Consider the following 26,665-nt stretch of genomic DNA (forward strand, 5'->3'; position numbering starts at 1 on the left):
AGTCCTGAAGCAGCACCTAATTTCTGACCCTGGCCTTGTCCAAAGTTAAAGGAGCTTATCCCAAGCTCAAAATCCTCATCAAAATGTTCTGTTAACCATTAATACATTGAAGTCATCTTGAGGTCGTGCCAAGTGAGCAATAAATGCAATTTCTGTCCCCTTCTAAAATTTGATCCCTGTCAGGTAACTAACAGAAGCGCATGAGGTCCTCTATTTATTAGTTTAAGTTCTATTTCTCAAGTCCAGATCATTACAGTTGTATCTGGTTGGTGTAGGTATTTCCCTTGAAAAATAATGTGGTTAATATCTTTGAACCAATCGCAATGCTGTAAGTTTCCTGCAAGTCACTTTCAGTTTCTATTCCCCTTAACAAATGGCGACTGCTTCACCTCAAGCATGGTTAGAGGAGGAATTGATTTGTTCCATCTGTCTACAAATGTATACTGATCCTGTGATTCTCAATTGTAAGCACAGTTTCTGTAAAGTCTGTATTGAGAAAACCTGGAAAGAGGCCATGTTTGATACTTATCCCTGCCCTGAATGTAGGGCAGAGTACAAGAAGTGGCCACATCTGCAGAGGAATTTCAAACTTGCAAGCATTATTGAGAAATATAATGTTCAAAATACTTCAACCCATTCACTTCTGTGTAACTACTGTCCCAGCCACCCACGGCCGGCAGTGAAGACCTGCCTGAAATGTGAAGCTTCCATGTGCCTGGAACACCTCAGACATCACACCGAGAGCACTGTGTTTAAAAGCCATCTCCTTGTAGATCCCACTGCAGATGTGTCCCAGTGGAAATGTACAGAGCACCAGGAGCTGCTGAAGATTTACTGTAAGGAGGATAAGGTGTGTGTCTGCACTCTCTGCACTGTATTTGGGAAACACAAGGGCCACAATTGTGGGAGCATCAGCGAAGGTGAGAAGGAGCTCAGGGTAAGTACAAAATATTAATAATTTGTCCCCTAGAGTCTCATTCTTCCTCAATCTATATGCATTGCCAATTGATGGGGTGCTTGTTGATTTTTCTTCTCTCCTATCACTGGGGACTGAACTGGTCCTAAGTGAAGCAGAAACTACACAGTAAACTGATTTGAAAATAACATTAGATCCACAAGATCCCCTGGAGCAGATTTGACTTCTGAGGGGAGCAAAGGAGAATTTATTTTGTGTTTCTTAATCGTTTGTGGGATGTGAATATCGCTGGCTAGATCAGCATTTATTAGGCAAAAGTGAGCACTGCAGATGCTGGAGATCAGAGTCTAGATTAGAGTGGTGCTGGAAGACTGGATGCGTTCTCACAGAGCATTTTAGAGAACATCTCCGGGACACCCACATCAATTAACCCCACCGCCCCATGACCCAACATTTCAACTCCCCCTCCTACTCTGCCAAGGACATGCAGGTCCTGGTCCTCCTACACCACCGTTCTCTCACTGCCCAACGCCTGGAGGAAGAACGCCTCATCCTCTGCCTCGGGACCCTTCAACCCCAGGGCATCAATGTGGACTTCACTAGTTTCCTTATTTCCCCTCCCCCCACCTTACCCCAGTTCCAACCTTCCAGCCCAGCACCATCCTCATGACCTGTCCTACCTGCCAATCTTCCTTCTGACCTATCTGCTCCACCCTCCGCTCTGACCTATCACCTCCATCCCCTCCCCCATCCACCTATTGTACTCTTGGCTACCTTCTTCCCAGCCCCACACCCCCTCCCATTTATCTCCCCACCAATAGGCTCCCTGTCTTCATTCCTGATGAAGGGCTTCTGCCCGAAACATCGAATTTCCTGCTTCTCGGATGTTGCCTGACCTGTTGTGCTTTTCCAGCACCACTCTAATCTAGGTCAGCATTTATTGCCCATCCCTAGTTGCTCCTTGAGAAGGCGGAGGTGAGCTTCCTGCTTGAATCACTGCAGTCCATGCACTGCAGGTTGACCCACAATGCCCTTGGATAGGGAATTTCAGGATTTTAATCCAGCAACAGTGAAAGAACGGTGACATATTTCCAAATCGGGTTGGTGAGTGGCTTGGAGAGGAACTTAAAGGTGGTGGTGTTGTTATATACCTCGAGTGTTGTTGGAGCTGCACCCATCCAGGCAATTGCAGATTATTCCATCACCTTCCTGACTTGTGACTTGTGGACAGGGTTTGGGGAGTCAGGAGATGAGTTATTCACCTCAGTATTCCTAGCCTCTTACCTGCTCTGGTAGCCATAATATTTGTGTTGTAACACACCTCTAGAGCAGGAGGGACTTGAACACAGGCCCCTTGCTCAGAGGTAGGGCCACTACCAATATACCACAAAGGCTCTACCACCGTATTTGTACAGATGGTCCCAGTACAGTTTGAAACTTCCCCAGGATTTGATAGTGGGGTTTCAGTAATGACAAAGCTACTGAATGTCAAGGGTTGATGGTTATATTCTTTCATGTTGAAGATGTACATTTTCTGACATTTATGCTTTGCCCTTTCCGGTTATTTATATCCAGGTCCCACACGTCAATCTCCTCTGCACACTGTCCAGTGGCTCGATATCCTGAGGCTTACCAAACGTCTCTATTTTTAATTATATCCCTTTAGCAGCAAGCCTATTACTGTAACCTCACTTTCCTTACCAAATAATAATACCTTATTTTTGTCCATGTTGAAATTTATTTACCAAATATAAATGTATTCCACCCGTTTAATAAATAGCCACCTACCCATCAGTTCACTGTCTCTTTTCATTCCAAATTGGGTATTGACTGCAAATTTAGAAATTGCAGTTTTTATTCCAAAAATTCAAGGGAACATAATTTAACACAAACTGTCATCAGTGATCCTTATGGATCTTCACTTTCCATCTTCAGTCACTCTGAATAGCTGTCATTAACCCTAACTTCTGCTTTCTGACTTGGAGCCAGCTATCGTTCTGCTACCTGTCCCCATGCTTTCATCTTATTCATTAGTATATTATGTGCAGACGTTTGGGAAGAAAACACTATTAAATAATTCAATAAGGAAGTTCACACAATGACTTTAGCATGAAAGGAGGCTATTGAAAGGTACAGCACAGTGGCTAGCACTGCTGCCTCACAACGCCAGGGACTCGGGTTCGATTCCACCCTCGGGCAACTGTCAGTGTGAAGTTTGCACATTCCCTCCACGTCTGCGTAGGTTTTCTCCGGCTGCTTCAGTTTTCTCCCACAGTCCGAAGATACACAGGTTAGGGTGGAATTGGTCATGGGAAATATAGGGCTACAGGGATCGAATAAGGGGTATGTTTGAGTGGGATGCTCTTTGGCAGGCTAATGTGGACCCAGTGGGCTGAATGGCCTGTGCCCACACTCTTGGATTGCTGTGAGATTGAACCTATCAAGGCCATGTCATCACTTTGTAGACCAGTCTGTGCATTCCAATTAAAATAAAACAAATAACTCTGGCTGCTGAAGAGATTGGACACAAAAAGTTTCTGGAAAATTCTGCAGGTCTAGCAGCATCTGTAGAGAAGAGGCGTTAACATTTCAAATCCATTGACTCTTCTTCAGCTCATTTCCATTTATCCATGTAGCCCAGTTTCCATTTTAAATCATTGATCATCCTTTAGCCCAGAGGCAGCATGTTCCAGATCATTACTTTCTTTGTCAGCGCTCTCCTTCAGTTTTAGGGAAATGTAAGCCTATGGTCATGAGGGTGATGCTCTTTAATGGACATTTAGGTTCCAAATACCTCCCAGGAATTAACATCAATGCTGCCGTGCTTCAGGACAGCTTCTGAGTAATTTTGGTCGTGTTTTTCTGTCTTCCCTTGGGACGTTGGCCATTTGAAAGCTGAGAAAGAAAACAGGACGCCATTGGGGAATGCTAATGGGACGCAGTGTCTGATCTTTGGTAGATACTTTTGCAGTAGTTTTGCCTAAATTCTCAGGAGAACACTAGCGTTTGTTTAATGGTCCTCCTGTTGAATCCAGAGAATGTGATAGAGGCCTTTCTGGAGGGTTATCTTTGCATGTGTTGCCGGTCTCCCTGCTGTACAGAATGTGATAACTTCAACTGCTGTGTACCCCAAGACTTCAGTTGACTCGTGTATTTCTTTGTTGTTCAACCCTTGCTGCTGTAGTTTGTAGGAGGCGAAGCTGGCAGTGCTGGATTGCTTTACCAATGGTATCTTTATGGTGCCAAGGTCTAGACAATGTTCAACATATTCCAGAGTCTGTCCTTCACTAGACAGATTGTTCAATTAACCAGCTCTGGGTGAATACAAGATTTTTTTTGGCAGTATTCAAAGAGAACAAAGAGCAAAGAATAAAGAAAATTTACAGCCCAGGAACAGGCCCTTCGGCCTTCCTTGCCTGAGCCAATCCCAAATCCACAGTCTAAGCCTGTTGCCCAATTCCTAAGCATTCTTCTGCTTCCCACCTACTCATGCATCTGTCAGACGCATCTTAAATGAATCTACCGTGCCAGCATCTACCACCTCTGCTGGCAACACGTTCCAGGCACCTACCACCCTCTGGAAAGTACTTGCCATGTGTATCCCCCTTAAACTTTTTATCTCTCATCTTGAAAGCGTGACATCTTGTTATTGAATCCTTCACCCTAGGAAAAAGCTTATCTCTATCTACCCTATCTATACTCTTCAGGATTTTGCAGACCTCAATCAGGTCCCCCCTTAATCTCCTTTTCCTAATGAAAACAATCCTAACCTACTCAATAATCCCTCTCTATAGCTAGCACCTTCCATACCAGGCAATATCCTTGTAAACCTTCTCTGCATCCTCTCCAAACCATCCACATTCTTTTGGTAATGAGGCAACCAGAACTGTACACAGTATTCTAAGTGCAGCCGACCAAAGTCTTGTACTATTTTAACATGACCTGCCAGCTCTTATACTCAATACCCCATCCGTTGACGGCAAGTATACTATATGCCTTCTTGACCACTCTATCCACCTGTGCAGCCACCTTCAGGGTACAATGGACCTGAACTCCCAGATCTCTCTACTCATCAACATTTCCCAAGGTTCTTCCATTTACAGTATAGTTCGCTCTAGAATTAGACTTCCCAAAACGCATCACCTCACATTTGCCCAGATTGAACTCCATCTGCCACTTCTCCACCCAACTCTCCAGTCTATCTATATTCTCCTGTATTCTCTGACAGTCCCCTAAGCTTTCTGCTACTCCACCATTCTTCGTGTCATCTGCAAACTTGCTGATCATACCAACAGTGTCCTCTTCCAGGTCATTTATGTATATTACAAACAACAGTGGCCCCAACACTGACCCCTGTGGACCACCACTGGTCACCTTTCTCCATTTCAAAAACTTCCTTCAACTACTACTCTCTGTCTCCTGTTGCTCAACCAGTTCTTTATCCACCGAGCTAGAACACCCTTCACACCATGTGACTTAACTTTCTCTATTAGTTTACCATGGGGAACCTTATCAAACGCCTTACTAAAGTCTATGTATATGACATCTGCAGCCCCTCCTTCATCTATCAACTTGGTCACTTCCTCAAAGACCTCTAATAAGTTGGTAAGGCACGATCTCCCCACACAAAACCATGTTGCCAATCACTGATAAACTCATTTTTTTTTCCAAATATAAATAGATTTTATCCCTCAGTACCTTCTCCAGCAATTTTCCCAACACTGACAACAGACTCACTGGTCTGTAGTTACCTGGAATATCCCTACCACCCTTCTTGTACAGGGGAACAACATGAGCAACCCTCCAGTCCTCCGGCACCTCACCTATCCTGTGTTTAGGGATACTACAAAGATATCTGTCAGGCCCCAGCTATTTCCTCTCTCGCCTTCCTCAGCAACCTGGGTAGATCCCATCTGGTCCTGGGGATCTGGCCACCTTGAAAAAACCTCGAGCCTACCCAACACATCTTCCCTACTTATGTCAACGTGATTGAGGGTAATCAAACTTCTATCCATAATCTCAACATTCATCATGCCCCTCTCCACAGTGAACACTGATGCAAAGTAATCAATCAGAATCTCACCCACTTCCTCAGGTTTGACACATGGCCTTCCTTCCTTATCCTTTAGTGGACCATTCAAGGATAGGCTGAGTTTCCTGTAAAGAGACCAAGAGTGGGGGCTTGCACGTCTGAAGCAGACACCACTGAGGTTTAAGAGTTTTCTATCTAGTACTTGCATCAGAGGGCAGCTGATCTTTGATGAGGTCACCCATCAGGTAGATTGAAAATAATGTGGAGCTATCATACAGATTTGCTTGACACCAATCCAGATTGTGAAGGTGTCATTATTGTGGACTCGACCAAACTCCCTCAAAATATGCCAAGGAGACAGCCTCGACCCTAACTCTCTATTTGATTTAAGGGCAGTGGAAGGCGCTGTGTTCCAGATATGTTTCGATTGGCCCACTACTTGGCTTTAAGCAAAATGCACTTTATTTTTACAATTCAATTAAAATACAACCAAAAAAAATAAGAATTGACATAACTTTAACTCAATTGAAATACTGAATAAAATTATATATTATTTCAATACTAATCATAAGCAGTTCCAATATAGCAGCATCCCATTAACACACCCCTGGCAAAGGCAAATTCAGCAAAGCAGATTTTCCCTACATGCTCGCTCCCTTCCAGTCCAGGAGAGAGGAACACCGAAAGGAAAAATCGAGCAGCAGACAGAGAGAGAGAGAGAAAAAACATAAGCTTGTTGCTGCAGCAGAGAGAGAGCTGTATCTATCAGTTCCAAACCCCAAATGCTACTTGCAACATATATGCTGAGATTTTGCAACCCCAACACCAAACCCAAAGTCTCTTTCCCAATGATGGAATATTTCTTTTGATGAATATTTAACCTTTGGAAGAAATACCCATTAAGGTATTTCTAGCATATCATCATCTTCTTGTAAGAGTACAGTACTAACACCCACATCACTTGCATCAGTAGCCATCTTGAATGGCTTTGTGTACATAGGTGTTGCTAACACTGTAGCAGTGGTCAACATGACTTTCATGCTGCCAAATGTCTTCTGACATTCCTCAGTCCACTGAAAATCCATGTACCACTTCAACAGGTCAGCCAGTGGAACAACTCCAGGCTTAAATTTGGTATGAATTTCCAATAAAACCCACTCAATCCCAGGCATCATAATACTTCCCTCTTCATCGATGTTATGGGAAATTCCTGTGGGACCATCTATCTATGTCCAATACCAGGCCTAGGAACATGAATTGGGATTTTGGAAACTCATTTTTAGCCATGTTTATCATCAAGCCCAACTCCCGAAGTCAATGGAACAATTCCAATAGATGCTCCAAATGTTCCTTCCCTGTGTGACTAAAACCTCCAGATCATCTATGTACACCACACAATTGGGTAATCCTGAAATGGCCTTATTAGTTGGTCTTCAAAATGTTGCTGACACATTCTTCATACCAAATGGCATGACTTTAAATTGATACACAGAGGAACCTCGATTATCCAAATATCGAATTATCCAAATATCGAATTATCTGAAGGGGATCTCACATCCCGATAGAAACATTACTTCAAAGAGCTATTTCAACCCTGATCGTGTCTTTTGTTTACAGATACAATGATTAAAAATGAACTTGGCTCATAAAACACTGCCGAGAATAGTCCTGGACAGTCCAGGCACTGTCTCCGAATGACTGCCTACCTGCCCTCTCTGTTCCACCACCCCCACCCAACAATCAATTATTCGAATGAAATAGTGCCCACCCATCTTGTTCGGATAATCGATGTTCCTCTATAGTTCATTCGGTGTCCCAAAGCCAAAATTTCCCTTGCTATCTTGAATAAAGATACCTGCTTGCATCTTCTGAGTAAGCCCAGTTTAGAAATATAAGTTGCTTGTCCTGCCTTCTCAATACAGGCTTCGAGATGCAGAACAGGATACAACTCTGATTTTGTAACAGCATTGGCTTTGTGATAATCCACACATAACCATTGGGTCCCATCTGGTTTTAGCACCATCACTACGAATGAGCTCCATTCACTGCAACTCACTTTAATTCTGATGTCTTTGACCATGCTTTCAATTTGTTTTTGAACCTGATCCAGTTTTCGAATTGTAAAAAAATAACTTGGTCTCATTTTGTTTTCCTTCCCAATCAAAATACCTTTTGACCATATTCACAGGATACACTGAGATTTCTTTCTCTCTGATGTCCTTATCAAATAATTCAACTTACTCAACCTCCTTTGGGGCAGCACAGTGATTAGCACTGCTGCCTCACACCGCCAGAGAGCTGGGTTCAATTCCCACCTCAGGCAACTGCCTGTGTGGAGTTTACACATTCTCCCTGTGTGTGCATCGGTTTCCTCCCATAGTCCAAAAAATGTGCAGGTTATGTGAAGTGGCCATGCTAAATTGCCTGTAGTGTTAGGTGAAGGGGTAAATGTAGGGGAGTGGGTTGCTCTTCAGAGGGTTGGTATGGACTTGTTGGACTGAGGGCCTGTTTCCTCACTGTAAGTAATCCAATCCTTTTGACTTGATAAGACCCACAAAGCCTTGCTTTTAAATGTTCCTCTACCACTTGTGGTAATGGTAACACTTTTTCCATACCAACAAAATTATGAATGTTTGATTCCTGTTTCACTCACCCGCTCCATTTCATCTCTCCCCAATCTTTGACACATAGTCCACCAATGTAGTGGTTGAATTCTGAATCACCAATTTCTTCTTAATTAAATTTAATGGTCCTTTCATTTCCTGCCCTAAAACTAATTCAAGTAAGCTGACTTTAGTCACTTCATTAGGTGGATCCCTAATTGCAAAAAGTACACATTGAATCCCTTTATTTCAGTCCTTTCCTCAACATTGACTTTAAAGTTTATTGCCACGGTTCTAATGCTCCCTGTGATTCTGGATGGTATGCAGTTGATTTAAATTGATTTATTCCTAAGATGTCCATAATTTCCTTAAATAACTTTGATGTAAAATTTGATCCTTACTCTGACTTGTCTCTCTGTGGGAAGTAACTCTTCTACAATCGTTTTAGCCATGAGACTGCGTAACAAAATGGCCTCTGGAAATCAAGTAGACACATCCATTATGGTCAACAAATATTGATTCACACTTTTTGTTTTAGGGAGGGATCCTAAGCAATCAATGAAGACTCTTATAAAACGTTCCTGAAATGTTGGATAGGTATTAAAGGTGCTTGTTTTATCACTGCCTTAGCTTTTTCCATTACCTGATATATGACATGTCTGGCAATATTCAGCCACATCTTTATGCAGTCCAGGCCAATAAAAATGTTTCTGTAGATTGGCCCGAGTTTACCTTACTCCCAAATGACCTCATACCGGTACCTCGTGTGCTACCTGCAATACTTCCTTTCTATAACTCACCAGTAATACAACTTGATAAACTTTTATCAATTTTTCATCCACCTGGCTATGTCCATTTCCTCATCAAAACCTCATTTTTAAGATAGTAACATTTCGGATGCAATCAGATTCTTCTTCTGTGTTTTGTCTTTTTGATGCAGCTGCTTGATGTTTTCAAGTTTCTGTTTTAATTCAGTTAACTTCCCTGAACTAAAAATATCCACTTCACCCTCCACATGTTCTTCCTTTTTCTCAGCCCTTTGATCAGACATAGTTTCTGATCATTGAACTTCAACCTCCTTATATGTATTCTTTTATTTCTCCTCCTGTTCCAACCTGTGCTTTTGTGACCTTGTTACCACACAGTCAGGAAAAATCTCAGGATATACTTCCTGTAACACCTCAGTTGTTTGATTTTCTACTGGCTTCTCAACCACAGTCCCAGCTGTGATCCAGCTATATTGTTACTGAGGACAAGCTGTATTTCTGGAACAAAGGATATCTCCATTACTCCTTCCGCCTCCTCACCGGGCTCTCCAACCTCACCTTATATAATGGAACACTGCTCCTCTCATCGTGAATTCCACATACTACAATTTTTCTGGCATTACTCCTTCTGAATTACATATCTCCTCATCTTCCACCAAAGATTGACTTGCTCCTATATCCCTTAAAATCTTAATTTCTTTACCTGCTCCTACTGGCACACAAGAGTAAACCTTATCCATGGAAGTGAATTCTTTAAAGAGATCTGGAACTTTCGTCTCAATCAACCCCTGACCAGGCTGTATATTTTTTAACTTCCACTGTGATCTCCTTTAATACTTTAACAAAACCCACTGGCTTATCCTGTTTTCTCACATCTATCTTCCCAGCACTTTCACTTCATCATACTGCTCAGATGCCTCTTCTAATAAGTGACATAAATACCTCACTAGTTCTACCTACCAATTTTGTTTGAATCAACAATACCCACATGGCTGTTGGCCATTTCATTCGTTTAGGCACCTTCTCAAATGAAATAGAAAAAACTTCTATGTCCTTCTTGTCAAACCTAGGTGATGCTTGGACATATTTAAATAGACCCCCATCAGGCCTTTGGCTACGATCACTGCCCACATCACTAATCCCATCTTTTACCTTCACCTCTGCCATTTTAAGTCAAATTTTACTTTTCATTGTTGAAAATGTGTTGCTGGTTAAAGCACAGCAGGTTAGGCAGCATCCAAGGAATAGGAAATTCGACGTTTCGGGCATAAGCCCTTCATGAGGCTTATGCCTGAAACGTCGAATTTCCTGTTCCTTGGATGCTGCCTGACCTGCTGTGCTTTAACCAGCAACACATTTTCAACTGTGATCTCCAGCATCTGCAGACCTCATTTTTTTTACCTTTTACTTTTCATTGCCAGCTTCTGAAGTTCAAAAACTTTCTCTTTATCACTTTCCTCTGCCTTTAATCGTAATTCAAACTGTTTCTTTTTTTCACGTTCAAGCTATTTTAATTCTTTTCTCTTTGTTCTGCTGCAATTATCTTGCTCTCTTTTGCTTTTGACTCTCTTTGTCTTTTTTTTGTCCTGCCAGGGCTATTCATTCTTTTTCTTTTGCCTCTAGTTCAAGTTATTTCATTTACTATTAATTGTTTTGATATTTCCAATGATTCCACTTACATTTCTGGCAGTTGTAAGTGATGTGCCATCGCTGCAATTATCTCCCCTCTCCTCTCAGACACACACCACCTCATCTTCAGCTTGACTGCCAATTCCAGAAGCTTTGCCTTACTCACCTTCTGTAAATCTCCCCAAGTGACTTTTTCCACCCAGAAAACTCTTAGTCACTAAGAGCCATTGTTACACAAGGCACACCCTATTTAAACCAACCGAATGCATTACTGAAAAGAGAACACCAACACACACGCCTTTGAGTAAAATAATCCTAAACCCAACCTGGAATTAGAGCTTTTAATCCCACACCAGACCAAACCTCTTCCAAATATATCAAGGAGATAGCCTAGATCCTAACTTTTATCTTATTGAAAGGCTAGTGTAAGGTGCAGTGTTCTAGATGTGATACAACTTGTCAAACTACTAGGCTTTAAGCAAAGCTTTATAAATATTACACTATAATTTTAATACAAACAAAAAGAGAAGAATTTGCATAACTTAATTCTATTGAAATACTTAATAAAATTATATGCTATTTAACTAATAATCATCAACACTTCTAATATAGCAGAATCCCATACACACAGCGTTGGCAAAGGCAAATTCAGCAAAACAAATTATCCTCACTTGCCATCTCCCTTCCAGTCCAGGAGAAAGGAACAACACAGGAAACAATCTAGCAGCAGACAGAGAGAGAGAGAGAGCTTGTTGCTGCAAGCCCATATCCCTCTAACCCCTTCCTATTCATATACCCATCCAGATGCCTTTTAAATGTAATTGTACCAGCTTCCACCACTTCCTCTGGCAGCTCATTCCATACACACAACACCCTCTACATGAAAAGTTGCCCCTTAGGTCTCTCTTAAATTTTTTCCCTCTCACCCTAAACCTATGCCCTCTAGTTCTGGACTCCCCTACCCCAGGGAAAGGACCTCGTCTATTTACCCTGTCCATGCCTCTCATGATTTTATAAACCTCTATAAGGTCGCCGCACAGCCTCCAATGTTTCAGAGAAAACAGCCCAAGCCGATTCAGCCTCTCCCTGTAGCTTTAAAACTCCAACTCTGGCAACATCTTTGTAAATGTTTTCTGAACCCTTTCAAGTTTCACAACATCCTTTCAATAGGAAGGATACCAGAATTGCACGCAATATTCCAACAGTGGCCTAATCAATGTCCTGTTGGGACTCTGTTTTATTTCACTACCACTAGTTAGTTTTACTGGAGATCCTTTAACATTCTCTATTCCCATTGCTAAATACAGGCATAATGATAGTTATCATTATTAGTCATATGCAAAATTAATAGCCAATTCTTGATTCTGTGTGAAGGAGCCTGTCATTAAAATTGGCAGGACAGGTTCACAGAGCAGTTAAAAAAAACAGACAGTATTCTGGGTTTTATTAATCCGGGAGTAGAGTACAACAGCAAGGAGGTGAGGTTGAGCTTTTTTAAGGAAATAGTTTAGACTCAGCCGGCAAATTCCACTTTGGGCACCACATTAAGAAGGAAGCGAATGCAAAAGCAGTTTATGACCACGTTCCAGGGATGAGGAACTTCAGATGATAGACTGGAGAAGTTAGGACTGTTTTACTTCGAGAAGCGATGGCAGACAGTGGGTCTGATTGAAGTATTTGAAATTATGAAATTCCAGATAGAGCAGATAGAAATGTTTCCCACTCATGAAAAGATTGAGATTTTCTAGAATAATAACCAGGGATGAGGGATTTGAGATACAAGGAAGGATTAGAGAATTTGGACTTATTTTCCTTGAGGCACTGAAGATTAAGAGGTGGCCTTATTGAGGTGAGAGGGTAAAGAAGGACATTCTGTTTCACTAGTTACTATTTCAGTAACTGGGGGTCACAATGTTAAGATTGTCAGCAAGAGAGCTAGGAGTGAGAAGAGAAGAAACGTCTTTACTCAGAGAGTTGTTAGGATTTGAAATGCACTGCCTGGGAGAGTGGTGGAGGTGGATTCCATGGGAGGTTTTGAAAGAGAGCTGGTTACATATTTGAAAGGAATGAATGTAGAGGGCTGTGGAGATAGGGCTAGAGAGTGAGACTACTGGAGTAGCTCTTTCAGGAGTCAGTACAGACATGATAGGCCAAATAGCCTCATTCTATATTGCAAAATTCAATGATTCTAATTAGTAAAAGAAGTAAAAGTGATAGGAGGAGAAACTTTCTTCCTACAGCAAGCTTGAAATCCATTGCCTAAGAGTCTGGTGGAGGCAAATTCAATCAAGTTTTCAAAAGGCAGTTTTCTGAAAGTCAGCAATGTGCAGGATTATGGGGAAAAGGCAGAAAATGGCACTAAGATGCTCAATGGAAGAGTCAGCCAATCACGATAAACTGAATGGCATCCTACCACATTCTAGATGTGTGTCTGAAGAGAAGATTCCTGAGCCTGGTGCTGGGAATGACCACCTTCAAGGCCAAGGAGAGATTGGGGAACTTTGGACTATTTTCCTTGGGGAAGAACAGGGCAGGAGGGGATTTATCGAGGGGTTCAAAATGATGAGGAGTCTGATCACAGTCAAGAGGGAGAAACTGTTCCCATGGGCAGATACATCAGTGCGTAGATTAAGGTAAATGCAGCAATGGTTACAGGAGGGAAGATGTTCTCATGCGGTGGGTAACCATAGTCTGGAAAATACTGCCTGAGAGTGTGACAATAGACAATGGGTGCAGGAATAGGCCATTCTGCGCTTCAAGCCAGCACCACCATTCATTATGATCATGGCTGATCATCTTCAATCAGTATCCTGTTCCTGCCTTATTCCCGTAACCCTTGATTCCACTATCCTTAAGAGCTCTATCCGACTCTTTCTTGAAAGTATCCAGAGACTTGGCCTCCACAGCTCCTGGGGCAGAGCATTCCACACACCCACCACTCTCTGGGTGAAGAAGTTTCTCCTCAACTCTGTTCTAAATGGCCTACCCCTTTTTTTAAAAAACTATGTCCTCTGGTTTGGGACTCACCCATCAGCAGAAACATGCTTCCTGCCTCCAGTGTCCAATCCTTTAATAATTTTATATGTCTCAATCAGATCCCCTCTCAACCTTCTAAACTCAAGCATATACAAGCCCAGTCGCTCCAATCTTTCAGCGTAAGATAGTCCCGTCATTCTGGGAATTGACCTAGTGAACCTATGCTGCACTCCATCAATAGCCAGAATGTCTTTCCTTAAATTTGGAGACCCAAACTGCGTGCAATATTCCAGGTGCGGTCTCTCCAGGGCCCTGTACAGCTGCAGAAGGACCTCTTTGCTTCTATACTCAATTCCTCTTGTTATGAAGGCCAATATGCTATTAGCTTTCTTCGCTGCCTGCTGTACCTGCATGCTTGCTTTCATTGACAGTGGTGGAAGAAGGGTCAACCAAGGCTCTCAAAAGGGAACTAGGCTGTTAACTGAAAAGGAAGAATGTGCAGGACAACAGTGGGAAGGCAGGAGGATGACACCAAGTAACATGCTCCTATGAGAAGCCAATGTGTGATCAGCCGAATGATAATAACAATATCGTGATGTGTAATGGTGACTCTGCTAACTCTTTTCCCTCAGGTTCCCTTCAAGCTGAAAGTTTCCCATTAGCTTTCAGATTTATAATTCCATCATATTGAAAATGAAGGCGTGATTGAAGTAATAAAGTGACTCTGTTACAGGCTTACTTCAATGATCAAACAGAAACGATCAGGAGCAACATTCAATCGGTACAAGCTTCCCTTAGAGATCTTCAGGAAGAAAAGCTAAAAGCAAAGGTAGGTGGCTTCCAGTTTGTTGTTTTGTAAAAAAATGCACCAGCCAATTTATTCATAGGAAGCTCCTCCTGGTGCCATTATTTGTTTTTTTTTAGCCATGTTGATGAAGGATCATGTCAATGATTTTTTTTCCCTCTCTCTTTCTCTCTTAGACATGTCACTTGCAAAGTTTGAATTATAGAGTCATAGAGTTATATGGCATGAAAACAGACCCTTCGGTCCAACTAATCCCCACCAAACATATTCCCAAACTATACTGCTCCCACTTGCCTGTGTTTAGCCCATATCCCTTCAAATCTTTCCTATTCATGTACTTATCCAAATGTCTTTTAAATGTTGTAACTTTACCTGCATCCATTACTTCCTCTGGCAGTTCATTCCACACATGAATCACTGTGTAAAAATGTTGCCTCTCATGTCCTTTATAAATCTTTCTCCTTTTACCTTAAAAATATGCCCCTTAGTTTTAAACTTCCCATCCTGGGGAAGAGCTTCAGTGGCAATGCATTGCTTTAACTGTCTGGACTTGTTGGATGGTTGATAGTCGATACTGAAAATCTCTTTCCATTCTGTGGCAAGGGAGACACTGAGAGGTTGATTCTCATGGAACAAGGGGACAAGATTTCAGTAGAAGGGACCGATCATTTCAAACTGAGATGAGGAGAAATGTTGTCACTAAAAAAGTTGTGAATCTTTGGAATTCTTTCCTCTGGGAAGTTGTGGTCACTCCGTCATTTAAGGTTGAGATCGACAAGTCAAGAGATATAAGACAGGAGTGGAGGTGAAACTGAAGATCATCCATGAAAGTGCTGAACAGTCTCCTCCTGCTCCAATTTCTCATCATCTTATTTCTTGCTATTTCTCAAAAGTTAGAACAGACAGTTGAAGAGAAGAGTGTGACCCTCAGTTATGCAGGGGAGAGCTACCAAGCAGGATATGAAACAGGAGTCCACTGGTCTTACCCAACAAGTGCAGTGGGCTTGATATCTGAGAGGATAAAGAGAAACATTGCATAGTGGGTCACTGCTGATCCACCTCATCACAGAGCAGAGGACTGTCCAAAAGCTGGAGAGGATGAACAGGAATGGAAGAGATTCAATAAATAGCAGACCACCTGTCATTTTTATGAGAATCATAGAATCCCTACTACCATTCAGCCCATCAAGTCCACACTGTCCCTCCAAAGAGCATCCCACCCAGTCCGCCCCTACCTTATCCCTGTAATTCTGCATTTCCCATGGCCAATCCACCCAGCTTGCACATCTTTGGACTGTAGGAGAAAACTGGTGCGCCCAGAGCAAACCTATGCCAACACAGTGACTCAGTATGCTTGACACTGCTGCCTCATAATGCTAGGGACCCGGGTTCAATTCCAGCCTCGAGTGACTGTCTGTGTGGAGTTTGCATGTTCGCCCTGTGTTTGTGTGGGTTTCCTCCGGGTGCTCCAGTTTCCTCTTACAATCCAAAGATGTGCAGATTAGGTGTGGCCATGCTAAATTGCCCATGGTGATCAGAAATGTGTAGGTTAGGTGCATTAGGGTAAATGTAGAGTAATAGGGGAATGGGTCTGAGTGGGATACTCTTTGGAGAGTGGGTGTGGACATGTTGGGACAAATGGCCTGTTTCCACACTGTAGGGGATTTGATGAACACGAGGAAAACATGGAAACTCCACACAAACAGTTCACCTGAAGGCGGTATCAAGCCCGGGTCTCTGGCTGTGAGAGGCAGCACTGAGTCACTGTGCCACCCCTAAATCCAAGGGCAACTTTAAAAACATTTCAACAAATACAAAATAAAATTACTCTTCTTGGAACAGAGAAAGCTCAGATGAAATTTGATAGATGTGTTTAAAATTATGAAAGAATTGGATAGCATGAATAAGGATCAACCATTTCTACTGGCTAAAGAGCTGATAAGCAGATGGCACATATTTAAAGAGCTTAGCAGGAGAAATGTTTATCCACAGAGTGGGGAAGATCTGTCTTTCATAGGTGGAAAAAGCTCCAAACGTAGCCTTTGAAGGGAATTGGAAAACTACGTAAAGAGAAAAAGACTGCAGGGGGAGAAAAACCAACTGGGAAATAGAATGCTCTTTGCGAGAAGCTAAATGGTCTCTTTCGGTGCCACATTGCTCGATGATTAGCTTCTGTCTTAATCCAGTTTGTTCTGTATAAATATTTATGCAAATCACCTCTCAGTATCATTCAAAACATTTTATTCCAGTGCTGAGGTTAAAAATGGAAGGTTCAGTCTTCGGAATCAAAACAGCTCAGGAGGAGGTTAATCTGACTCACCAAGCCATGCTGACTATCTGATGAGTCGCATTCTCTTATCATCCTGCAATCCCTGAAATGCTCATCCAGTTTCATTGAGAAAACACACTTAACCGATAGGTTTCTTGTTACTGGCTGGAATTCCTAACCTCATGGACAAAACTTGAATAACCTTTATCATTTTTAGTCTTTTGTTTACCACATTTGCTCATCCAACATTCATTTTGAACAATCAGTATAGCAATATAAATAATCTGTTGTTTGAGTAATGAACCCCATCCAATTGGAACAGAATGTAGCATTCTACACTGCAGTTTGCAAGATTGGTGGTGATTAGAATGGAATCCCTACAGTGTGGAAACAGGCCCTTCAGCCCAACAAGTCCACACCAACCCTCCAAAGAGTAACCCACCCAGACCCATTCCCCTACCCTGACTAATGCACCTAGCCTACACATCCCTGAATTTAGTAAAGTCAATTTACCTAACCTTTGGATTGTGGGAGGAAACCGGAGCACCCGGAGAAAACCCATGTAGACACAGAGAGAATGTGCACCCTCTACACAGGCAGTCACCCAAGGCTGGAATTGAACCCAGTTCCCTGGTGCTGTGAGCCAACATGCCACCCCAAATAATGATTGCTATATCTTGGTAGGAGTTCGCAAGGGCTGATTCTCAGTCCTTGTTCAATTGGATATATTTACACTTACAAACTAATACCAACTAAATTCCTGACGAAGGGCTTATGCTTGAAACATCAACTCTCCTGCTCCTCAGATGCTGTTTGACTGGCTGTGCTTTTCCAGCACCACAATCTTTGACTCCACTTAAATTCAAATTCATATTAAAATATAAAATACATTTTGATAATTTTGCTTTCCAGAATGTGTGCAGACAATGAGGAGAAAGTGAGGACTGCAGATGCTAGAGATCAGAGCTGAAAATGTGTTGCTGGAAAAGCGCAGCAGGTCAGGCAGCTTCAAAGGAGCAGGAGAATCGACGATTCGGTTGCAGGGGAAGGTGCCAGGAGTGGAGGTTGGGTTGGTGGGGGGTGTGGTCCTGACGAGGGAGTCATGGAGGGAGTGGTCTTTTCGGAACGCTGAAACCCTCCAACCACAAGGGATGAACTCAGATCTCTCCAGTTCCCTCATTTCTCCTTCCCCCCCACCTTATCTCAGTCAAATCCCTTGAACTCAGCACCACCTTCCTAACCTGCAATCTTCTTCCTGACCTCTCCGCCCCCACCCCCACTCCGACCTATCACCCTCACCTTGACCTCCTTCCATCTATCGTGTTTCCAACACCCCTCCCCCAAGTCCCTCCTCCCTACCTTTTATCTTAGCCTGCTGGACACACTTTCCTCATTCCTGAAGAAGGGCTTATGCCCGAAACGTCAACTCTCCTGCTCCTTGGATGCTGCCTGGCCTGCTGCACTTTTACAGCAACACATTTTCAGCTGTGTGCAGACAAACTAAATGTCTAAAATTCCATGTTAGTGTCAGTTCTACTCATGTAGTACTATCCACAGGAGCTTTTGCCTACCTGAGGACAGAATAAGAAATGAGGCTGCAAAGGATTTTGGGAAAGGAGGAGGTCAATACATGATCTATATTGGGGTCAGTGAGATAGGCAACAATAGGGAGGAAATCATACAGGGGGATTATCAGCTGGTAGGGATTCACTTACAAAGACACAACCTTTGGTGGCTCAGAATTATTCCTGAGTGATATTCTCAATGGCATTGGCACAGATCCAGAAGGGAAATAGGAAGGGGTCAGTGAGAAGGGGTCACCCATCAGGGACAAGAAGGTTTGCACCAGTTAGGTGAAGTTCTGTTTGGACAACATGTAGAGCATTGTATATAGTTCTGGAAACCACACCTTAGATAGGATATCCTGGGCTAGGAGAGTGTACAGCATTGTGTAATCAGCAGATCCAAGGTGCAGGAGGGGAGGGGGAGGTTATGTAAAACTAGACTTGTATTATCATTATTAACATAAGTGCTTTGGTTGAGGTGTTGGGGAGTGTGTTTCCACTAATCAGGAATCCAGGAGAAGGGGATTAAATCAGAGCCCTCAAGGCAAGTGTGGAATGCTTTCCCACAAAGACCAGTAGATGCTGGTCCAGTAAACAATCTAGAGACAGATAAAACAGAGTTAAGGTATAACCATGATCAGATTCAGTGGCAGAATAGCCCACAGGGATTAGTGCTTTTGCCCAAAACGTTGATTTTCCTCGATGCTGCCTGACCTGCTGTGCTTTTCCAACACCACTCTAATCTAGACACTGGGATTAATGCTCTCCTCCTGATCCTAGCTTCCCCCATAAGAGGAAACCTTCTAGTTCTAACTTATTTGGAAATCCTAAAACCCTCTGTAGCATTTTCCCACACACCCACTCCTGCTCCCAGGTGATATTTGTTGGCTGTACCATAACGTAGTTCTGGGTAGGGCTGTGTGCTTCCTCTTTATTTGAGGAAGAATGTTCTAGCAATGCAGGGAGTGCAGCAAAAACTTACCAGAATGATTCCTGGGATGACAGGGTTGACATCTGAAGAGAAACTGAATTGGTTAGGATTATATTCGCTGGAGTTTAGAATAATGAGGAGAGATCTCATAGAATCCTATTAAATTCCAACAGGACAAGGTAGGGTAAACCCAGGAAAGATGTTCCTGAACTCTGGGGAGTCCAGAACCAGTAAGTCACAGTGTAAGGATATGAGATTGGCCATTTTATGAGAAATTGATATGAGGAGAAGTTTCTTCATCCAAAGAGTGGTGAGCCTGTAGAATACTCTGCCACAGAAAGTGGTTGAGAAGGAGTCAAACACAGTTCTTCAGGCTAAAAAGATCTAAGGTTATCCATTAACCCTCAATGGAATCATCCTCCAGACATAATTAAATTCTTGAGAGGGGGGCTTGAACCAATGACCACTCCGGGACGTGAGTACAAATACAACTGCCACTTCAAGATCAGAATGAGAAATTCTAACAAAACCTGCCATGCTTTGTTTACACTTTCACACATTCCTTCTTCCAAAGGATGAAATAAAACAAAAGAAAATGAAAATAATGGAGAAGAATGATGCACTGAGAAAGAGGATTGAAAGGGAAGAAAGAGAGATGTTTGAATATTTGGACAGAGAGGAGAAACGCGTAATTGTGGAGATTGATGCTCAGATCAGAGAACTCAGTGACAGAGAGAGTAACACTCGGGAATACCTCAGCAAATTGAGTTACATCTCAAAGGAAAAGGGAGCTATCTTCATACAGGTAACAATTTCTGCTTCTGTCGTGGGAAACTAATGATTGTCTTTCTGAAGATTGACAGATCAGCCATTTAGAGCTTGCTACTTTAAACATTAACCCCCGGGTTATATCTCTGTTTGCAGCTTGTATTTTCAATCCTGCAATTAAGTTTGATCCCAATAAAAATGCAAGTAATGTACTAATGCTGTTCTTTGTTGGCACAAACATGTTAATACTGCTCTTCACTTCTATATCTTTGCAGATGCTTAATTCGAAAGCTGACAAGTAAGTCACACATTACCTTTCGTAAAAGAAAATTGAACAAATTAGAGATAATGTCAAAAAGCATGCACTCAACTACATTCTCTTTACCCAATAGTACTTCTGGTCAGTTCCATTTCCTTACTTTCTCAAACACGGCTGTTCTGTAGAACCCTTACTTAAAGGATATGATCTAGTGTTGTGCAGGTAAGGATCAGGTAAAGAAGTGTAGAAAGAAACCCGGAATTTGATATAAGGATGACCAAGTAAGATTTTGGATCAATGCAGAGACTGACTAAACTCAGAGAATGGAGAGGTTCACTGCATGAAATGTGACATTATCGGTTTCAGACTGAGTTGAGATTTGAGTTTTAAATCCAGCATAGTTGCTTCAGTAAATTTCACCTCATGTTGTATTTATGTAAGTTATTGCCTTGGGCCAATAGTTGAGCATTGGGTACAGTTCTGGAGTAGCCCATTAAAAAAAGATACAGAAGTTAGGAAGTAGTACAATCGAGGCTTACTTGGATGGGATCAGGAATGAGAAGCTACAGATATGGCTGCAACAAAAATGTTATGAAGAGGATCAAACAGAGGGATTCAAAATGACTGAAGATTTTACCAAAGAAAGAATGCATTAACTGAGGATTATTACGAGTAGAATAGGAAAAGCTGGAGGATTTATTTTCTATCGAAACAAAAGACTGATAGATATAGGGAAATCTGGATGACTAAGGAAATTGAGGGTTTGATTAAGAAAAAGAAGGAAGCATATGTCAGGTATAGATAGGATAGATCAACTGAATCCTTTGAAGTAGGTGTATACTTAAGAGGGAAATCAGGAGGGCAAAAAGGGGACATGAGATAGCTTTGGCAAATAGATTTAAGGAGAATCCAAGGATTTTATAAATACATTAAGGACAAAAGGGTAACTAGGGAGAGAATAGGGCCTCTCAAAGATCAGTAAGGCAGCAGTTGTGTGGAGCCACAGGAGATGGGAGAGATATTAAATGAATATTTTGCATCAGTATTTACTGTGGAAAAGGACACAGAAGATAAAGACTGTCGGGAAATAGATGGTGGCATCTTGAAAAAGTCCATATTACAGAGGAGGAAGTGCCGGAAGTCTTCAAACACATAAAAGTGGATAACTCCCCAGAACCTGATCAGATGTACCCTAGAACTCTGTGTGAAGCTAGGGAAGTGATTGCTGAGCCTTTTGCTGAGATATTTGTATCATTGGTAGTCACAGGTGAGGTGCCGGAAGACTGGAGGTTGGCTAATGTGGTGTCACTGTTTAAGAAGGGTGGTAAGGACAAAATAGGGAACTACAGACCAGTGAGCCTGACATCAGTGGTAGGCAAGTTGTTGGAGGAAATCCTGAGGGACAGGGTGTACATGTATTTGGAAAGGCAAGGACTGATTAGGGACAGACAACATGGCTTTGTGCGTGGGAAGTCATGTCTCACAAATTTAATTGAGTTTTTTGAAGAAGTAACAAAGAGGATTGATGAGGGCAGAGCGGTGCACGGGATCTATATGGACTTCAGTCAGGCATTTGACAAGGTTCACCATGGGAGACTGGTTAGCAAGATTAGATCTCATGGAATACAGGGAGAACTAGCCGTTTCGATACAGAACTGGCTCAAAGTTAGAAGACAGAGGGTAGTGGTGAAGGGTTGTTTTTCAGACTGGAGGCCTGTGACCAGTGGAGTGCCACAAGAATCAGAGCTGGATCCACTACTTTTCATCATTTATATAAATGATTTGATGTGAACATAGGATGTATAGTTGTAAATTTGCAGATGACACCAAAATTGGAGATGTACTGGACAGCGAAGGTTGCCTCAGATTGCAATGGGATCTTGATCAGATGGGCCAAGAAGTGGCAGATGGAGTTTGGATAAATGCGAACTGCTGCATTTCGGATAAACAAATCTTAGCAGGACTTATACACTTAGGGAATGTTGTTAAACAAAGAGACCTCAGAGTGCATATTCATAGCTCTTTGAAAATGGAGTCGTAGGTAGATAGGATAACGAAGACGACGTTTGGTATGCTTTCCTTTATTGGTTAGAGTACGGAGTACATGAGATGGAAGGTCATGTTGGGGCTGTACAGGATATTGGTTAGGCCACTGTTGGAATATTGCATGCAATTCTGGTCTCCTTCCTATCAAAAAGATGTGAAAGTTGAAAGGGTTCAGAAAAGATTTACAAGGATGTTGCCAAGATTGGAGGATTTGAGCTATAGGGAGAGGCTGAACAGGCTGGGGCTGTTTTCCCTGCAGCGTTGGAGGCTGAGGGGTAACCTTATAGAGGTTTACAAAACTATGAGGGGCATGGATAGGATAAATAGACAAAGTCTTTCATAGATTTAGGGTGAGAGTGGAAAGATATAAAAGAGACCTAAGGGGCAACTTTTTCACGCAGAGCTGCCAGAGGAAGTGGTGGAGGCTGGTACAATTGCAACATTTAGAAGGCATTTGGATGGGTATATAAATAGGAAGGGTTTGGTGGGATGTGGGCCAGATGCTGGCAAGTGGGACTAGATTGAGTTGGGATATCTGGTTGGCATGGACGAGTTGGACCGAAGGGTCTGTTTCCATGCTGTACATCTCTATGACTCTAAAAGTTTCTGAAGCAAAGAATGTTGCACCATAGTGGCTCATCAGAAAAAGACATCATTTTAAAAATATTTGGTTAATTATTTGATGAACAAGAACATAAAGTAATGTGGGAGAATGGTAGGGCATCAAATTGAAATAAATAATTGAGGATGGTGGCAGGGTATATAACTGGACTGCGTTGATTGAGTTGATAACAAATAAAGAGCTGTAGACTCATACAACACGGAAACAGACTCTTCAGTCCAACTCATCCATGCCACTCATTCCAATCTGACCTAGTTCCACTTGCCAGCGTTTGGGCCATATCCCTTGAAACCCTTCCTATTCTTTTACCCATCCAAATACCTTTTAAGTGTTATAATTGTACCAGCCTCCACTGCTTCCTCTCGTAGCTTGTTCCAGACATGCACTACCCTCTGCATGAAGAAATTACCCTCAGGTTCTTTTTAAATCTTTACCCTCTCACCTTAAACCTTTGCCATCTAGTTTTGTACTCCCCCACTCTTGGAAAAACACCTTGACAATTCACTCTAGCTATGCCCCTCATGATTTTACAAACCTCTATAAGGTCACCCCTCAGTCTGCAACGTTCCAGGTAAAAAAAAGTATGTATTTCAATAAAACATTTTATGTTTTCAAAGTGCTTCACACCAATACATGTTTGAAACATGTCATACAGAAACATAGAATAACAAGACATCCAGTCTTCACACAGCAAGATCCCACGGTCTATAAATGAGGAAAGTGACCGGTTAATAAAAGCAGTTAGTATTCAGAAGGTCAGGCAGCAGGATTTATGTTGAAGCATGTAAAGAAGTGATCAGTTCATCTAGTTCAGTGAAGCAAGATCAACAGTGTATGGGCATTTGAGGAGAATTACCCTACTCCTTAAGTAAGACTGTAGAATCTTTTCTGTTCATCTTCAGGTGATAAAGGTGGTTTTGCTGGTGACCTCTGCCAACCACACAATGACATTTATGTTGGTTCCTGAGGCAGAATTTTGAATGAGATGTAGGTCACATAGTCCTGCAGATTTGGATGAATTTTTACGACAGAGTTTTGGGGGGAGGTCAGGAGGTGAGTTACTCAATGCAGGGTTCTGAGTCTCTGACCCATGCCTAGCACAAGTCAATGCTAGCACAACCTACAGCCTTCTCTCAGTGAGAACATCCTTACCTCAGAGGCACAAGAGTCATTCCAGAGACCAGAGCACAACATCTGAGCAAACTTCTACTGCCCTCAGGGAGTGATCTGCTGAGCTGGGGGTGATTGGCTGACTTTTGGATGGTCGGCTGACCTTGGGGTGATCTGCTGGCTGGGGGTGATCTACCTCTCAGATGAAACGTTAAACAGTGCTCTGCCAATCCTTACCTGATGGTATATTTGGAATCCTATATGGTGTTTTGAAGAACAGAAGGGATTTCTCCCTCAATCTTTGGCCAATATACAACCCCGGCACCATCACCACCAGATCAGGTGATGTGTTATTGTCACTGATCTATGAGGAGTACTTTTCCATCTGACAGCAGTGATAATATTTCAGAAGAACTTAATTAGTTGTAAAGAACAGTATATTCTGAGGTTGTAAAAGGGTTGTAAAAATGCAAGGTTTTTATTGCTTGTACTTTGAGGGGCATTTCGCAAGGAAAATATTGCAGGATATTGAAAAGAAGCCTGCATTCCAAATTGAAGGACCATGACAAAAAAGTCACAATTAAACACTTTTTGCTTCCTGACTCTGAAAGACTAATCTCTGTTGTCTTTTGCAAAGCTCACAGCTTTTAAATGTACTTATGATTTATCAGATTGCGAAGTTTATCAAAGCCATTTCCAATGCTCCCCACTCCGAGCTTAGATACAGCAAAACTGCAGGCGTTGGTGCAGTGGTTGGAGGAACGAGTGGAGAGGAACAGGGATGTCACAATCTTACTGTGTAAGTAATGAAGCGACTGGGTTTTCAATCCATCAGGCTTAATGTCAGGAGCTGCCTGTGTGGGGCAATTGGGCGCTGGCTATTTATCATTTCCATTAAGCCATTTATAATTGGAGCATCAGTTAATCTGCATGCAAATATCAAATAACTTGCTGAAGCCTAGTTTGAATTATGAATTTGAATTTTACTCACATGTACATATCCATGTTCAGTTCCAAACATTAATAAATCCTAGCAATCAAGACACAAGTTCATTTTTGTAGAAAAGCAAAAAAGTGATCATTTTTTAAAGATGCTATTAAATCAGACAATCTCACAGTATAGAAGAGGCCCTTTGGCTCATCGAGTCTGTATTGCCAAAACTACACTAGGCCACTTTCCTACACTAGGCCCAAATGCTTTGGCATTTCAGGTGCTCATCCAAGGACTTTTGAAAGGTTGTGATGTTTCCTGCTTCTCCCACCCTCCCAGGCAGTGAATTGTGGACCCCCAACACCTGCTGGTTTTCTTCACAACCCTCTAAACTTCCTGCCTTTCACTTCAAAAGTATACCCCCTTTAAAAGTATATTGACTCCTCAATTAAATTGCTTTCTATTTGCACCATCCATGTCCCCCATAATCTTACAGACCTCATCAAGTACCCCACAATCTTCTCAGCTCCAAAGAAAAAAACTGAGCTTATCTAGCCTCCCTGCATAAAAGCTCCATTCCAGGCAACATCGTCACAAATCTCCTCTGTACCCCCTCCAGTGCAATCACATCCTTCCTGCAGTATGCTGACCAGAACTGCACACTTTACTCCAGGTGTGGCCTAACCAAAGTTCTGAACAGCTCCAACATGGTCTCTCTGTTTCTATAATCTGTGCCTTTCTAACTACCCTATTGACCTGTCCTGTCTTGTTCAGTGATCTGTGGACAAGCACCCCAAGTTTCCTCCATTCCCCTGAGGTTCCTGCTGTTCATTTGTTCATGGCTATGTCAGCACTTATTGTGAATGGTGCTGAACATTGTGTGGTCATCAGTGAGCATCCCTATAATGACCTGATGATGCATTGACCAAGCAGTTGGGTTGAGGACGTTACCCTAAGGACCTGGCAGATTAGAGGCCCTTCTCATGGGTCTGCTCTTGGGTTTGGCCAGGCTGGCTATAAGACAGGTCCTGACAGTGAGCTGTGAATGGGATCATCTCTGCTGACTCTGTACCACTCTTCCACGATTATGTTCAAGTCCAGGTGTCACTGGAGAGGGAACATGTGGTGTCCATTACTGCTCTTGAAGCCTTTATAGAGAGGTGGGCACTGTGGGGGATATAGTGCTTTATTTCCCCTTCCAACTTCATTTTGATTTAGTCTCCTCCCTCTCTGCACCACACCAACTCCAACTCTTTTTCTTTTTAGCACTGCCCTCAGAAGCTTTGCTTGTAAATATATTCAATTGGCCGTATGAGTATTTTTCTAGTTCAAAATAAATAAAATCCCTGAGGACCTGAAGCTTTGTGGTGCAGAAGTAATGTCTCTGCCTCTGAGCCAGGAGCCCTGGGTTCAAGTCCCACCTGCTCCAGAGGTAT

The 26,665-nt window shown here is 42.4% G+C and overlaps 1 protein-coding gene across 1 annotated transcript in view; it reads left to right on the top strand.

Moving 5' to 3' along the window:
- The first annotated feature begins 373 nt into the window (after positions 1 to 373).
- Positions 374 to 26,665, top strand: part of LOC132829043 (E3 ubiquitin/ISG15 ligase TRIM25-like) — a 28,466-nt gene continuing 2,174 nt past the window's right edge. The window contains exons 1-5 of the mRNA XM_060846330.1: positions 374 to 937; positions 14,657 to 14,752; positions 20,068 to 20,298; positions 20,537 to 20,559; positions 24,970 to 25,097. Of these exons, the coding sequence (XP_060702313.1) occupies positions 374 to 937; positions 14,657 to 14,752; positions 20,068 to 20,298; positions 20,537 to 20,559; positions 24,970 to 25,097 (1,042 nt within the window). The remainder of the gene's footprint in view (positions 938 to 14,656; positions 14,753 to 20,067; positions 20,299 to 20,536; positions 20,560 to 24,969; positions 25,098 to 26,665) is intronic.

This window comes from Hemiscyllium ocellatum, chromosome 28, assembly GCF_020745735.1.
Source record: "Hemiscyllium ocellatum isolate sHemOce1 chromosome 28, sHemOce1.pat.X.cur, whole genome shotgun sequence".
Lineage (NCBI taxonomy): Eukaryota > Metazoa > Chordata > Chondrichthyes > Orectolobiformes > Hemiscylliidae > Hemiscyllium > Hemiscyllium ocellatum.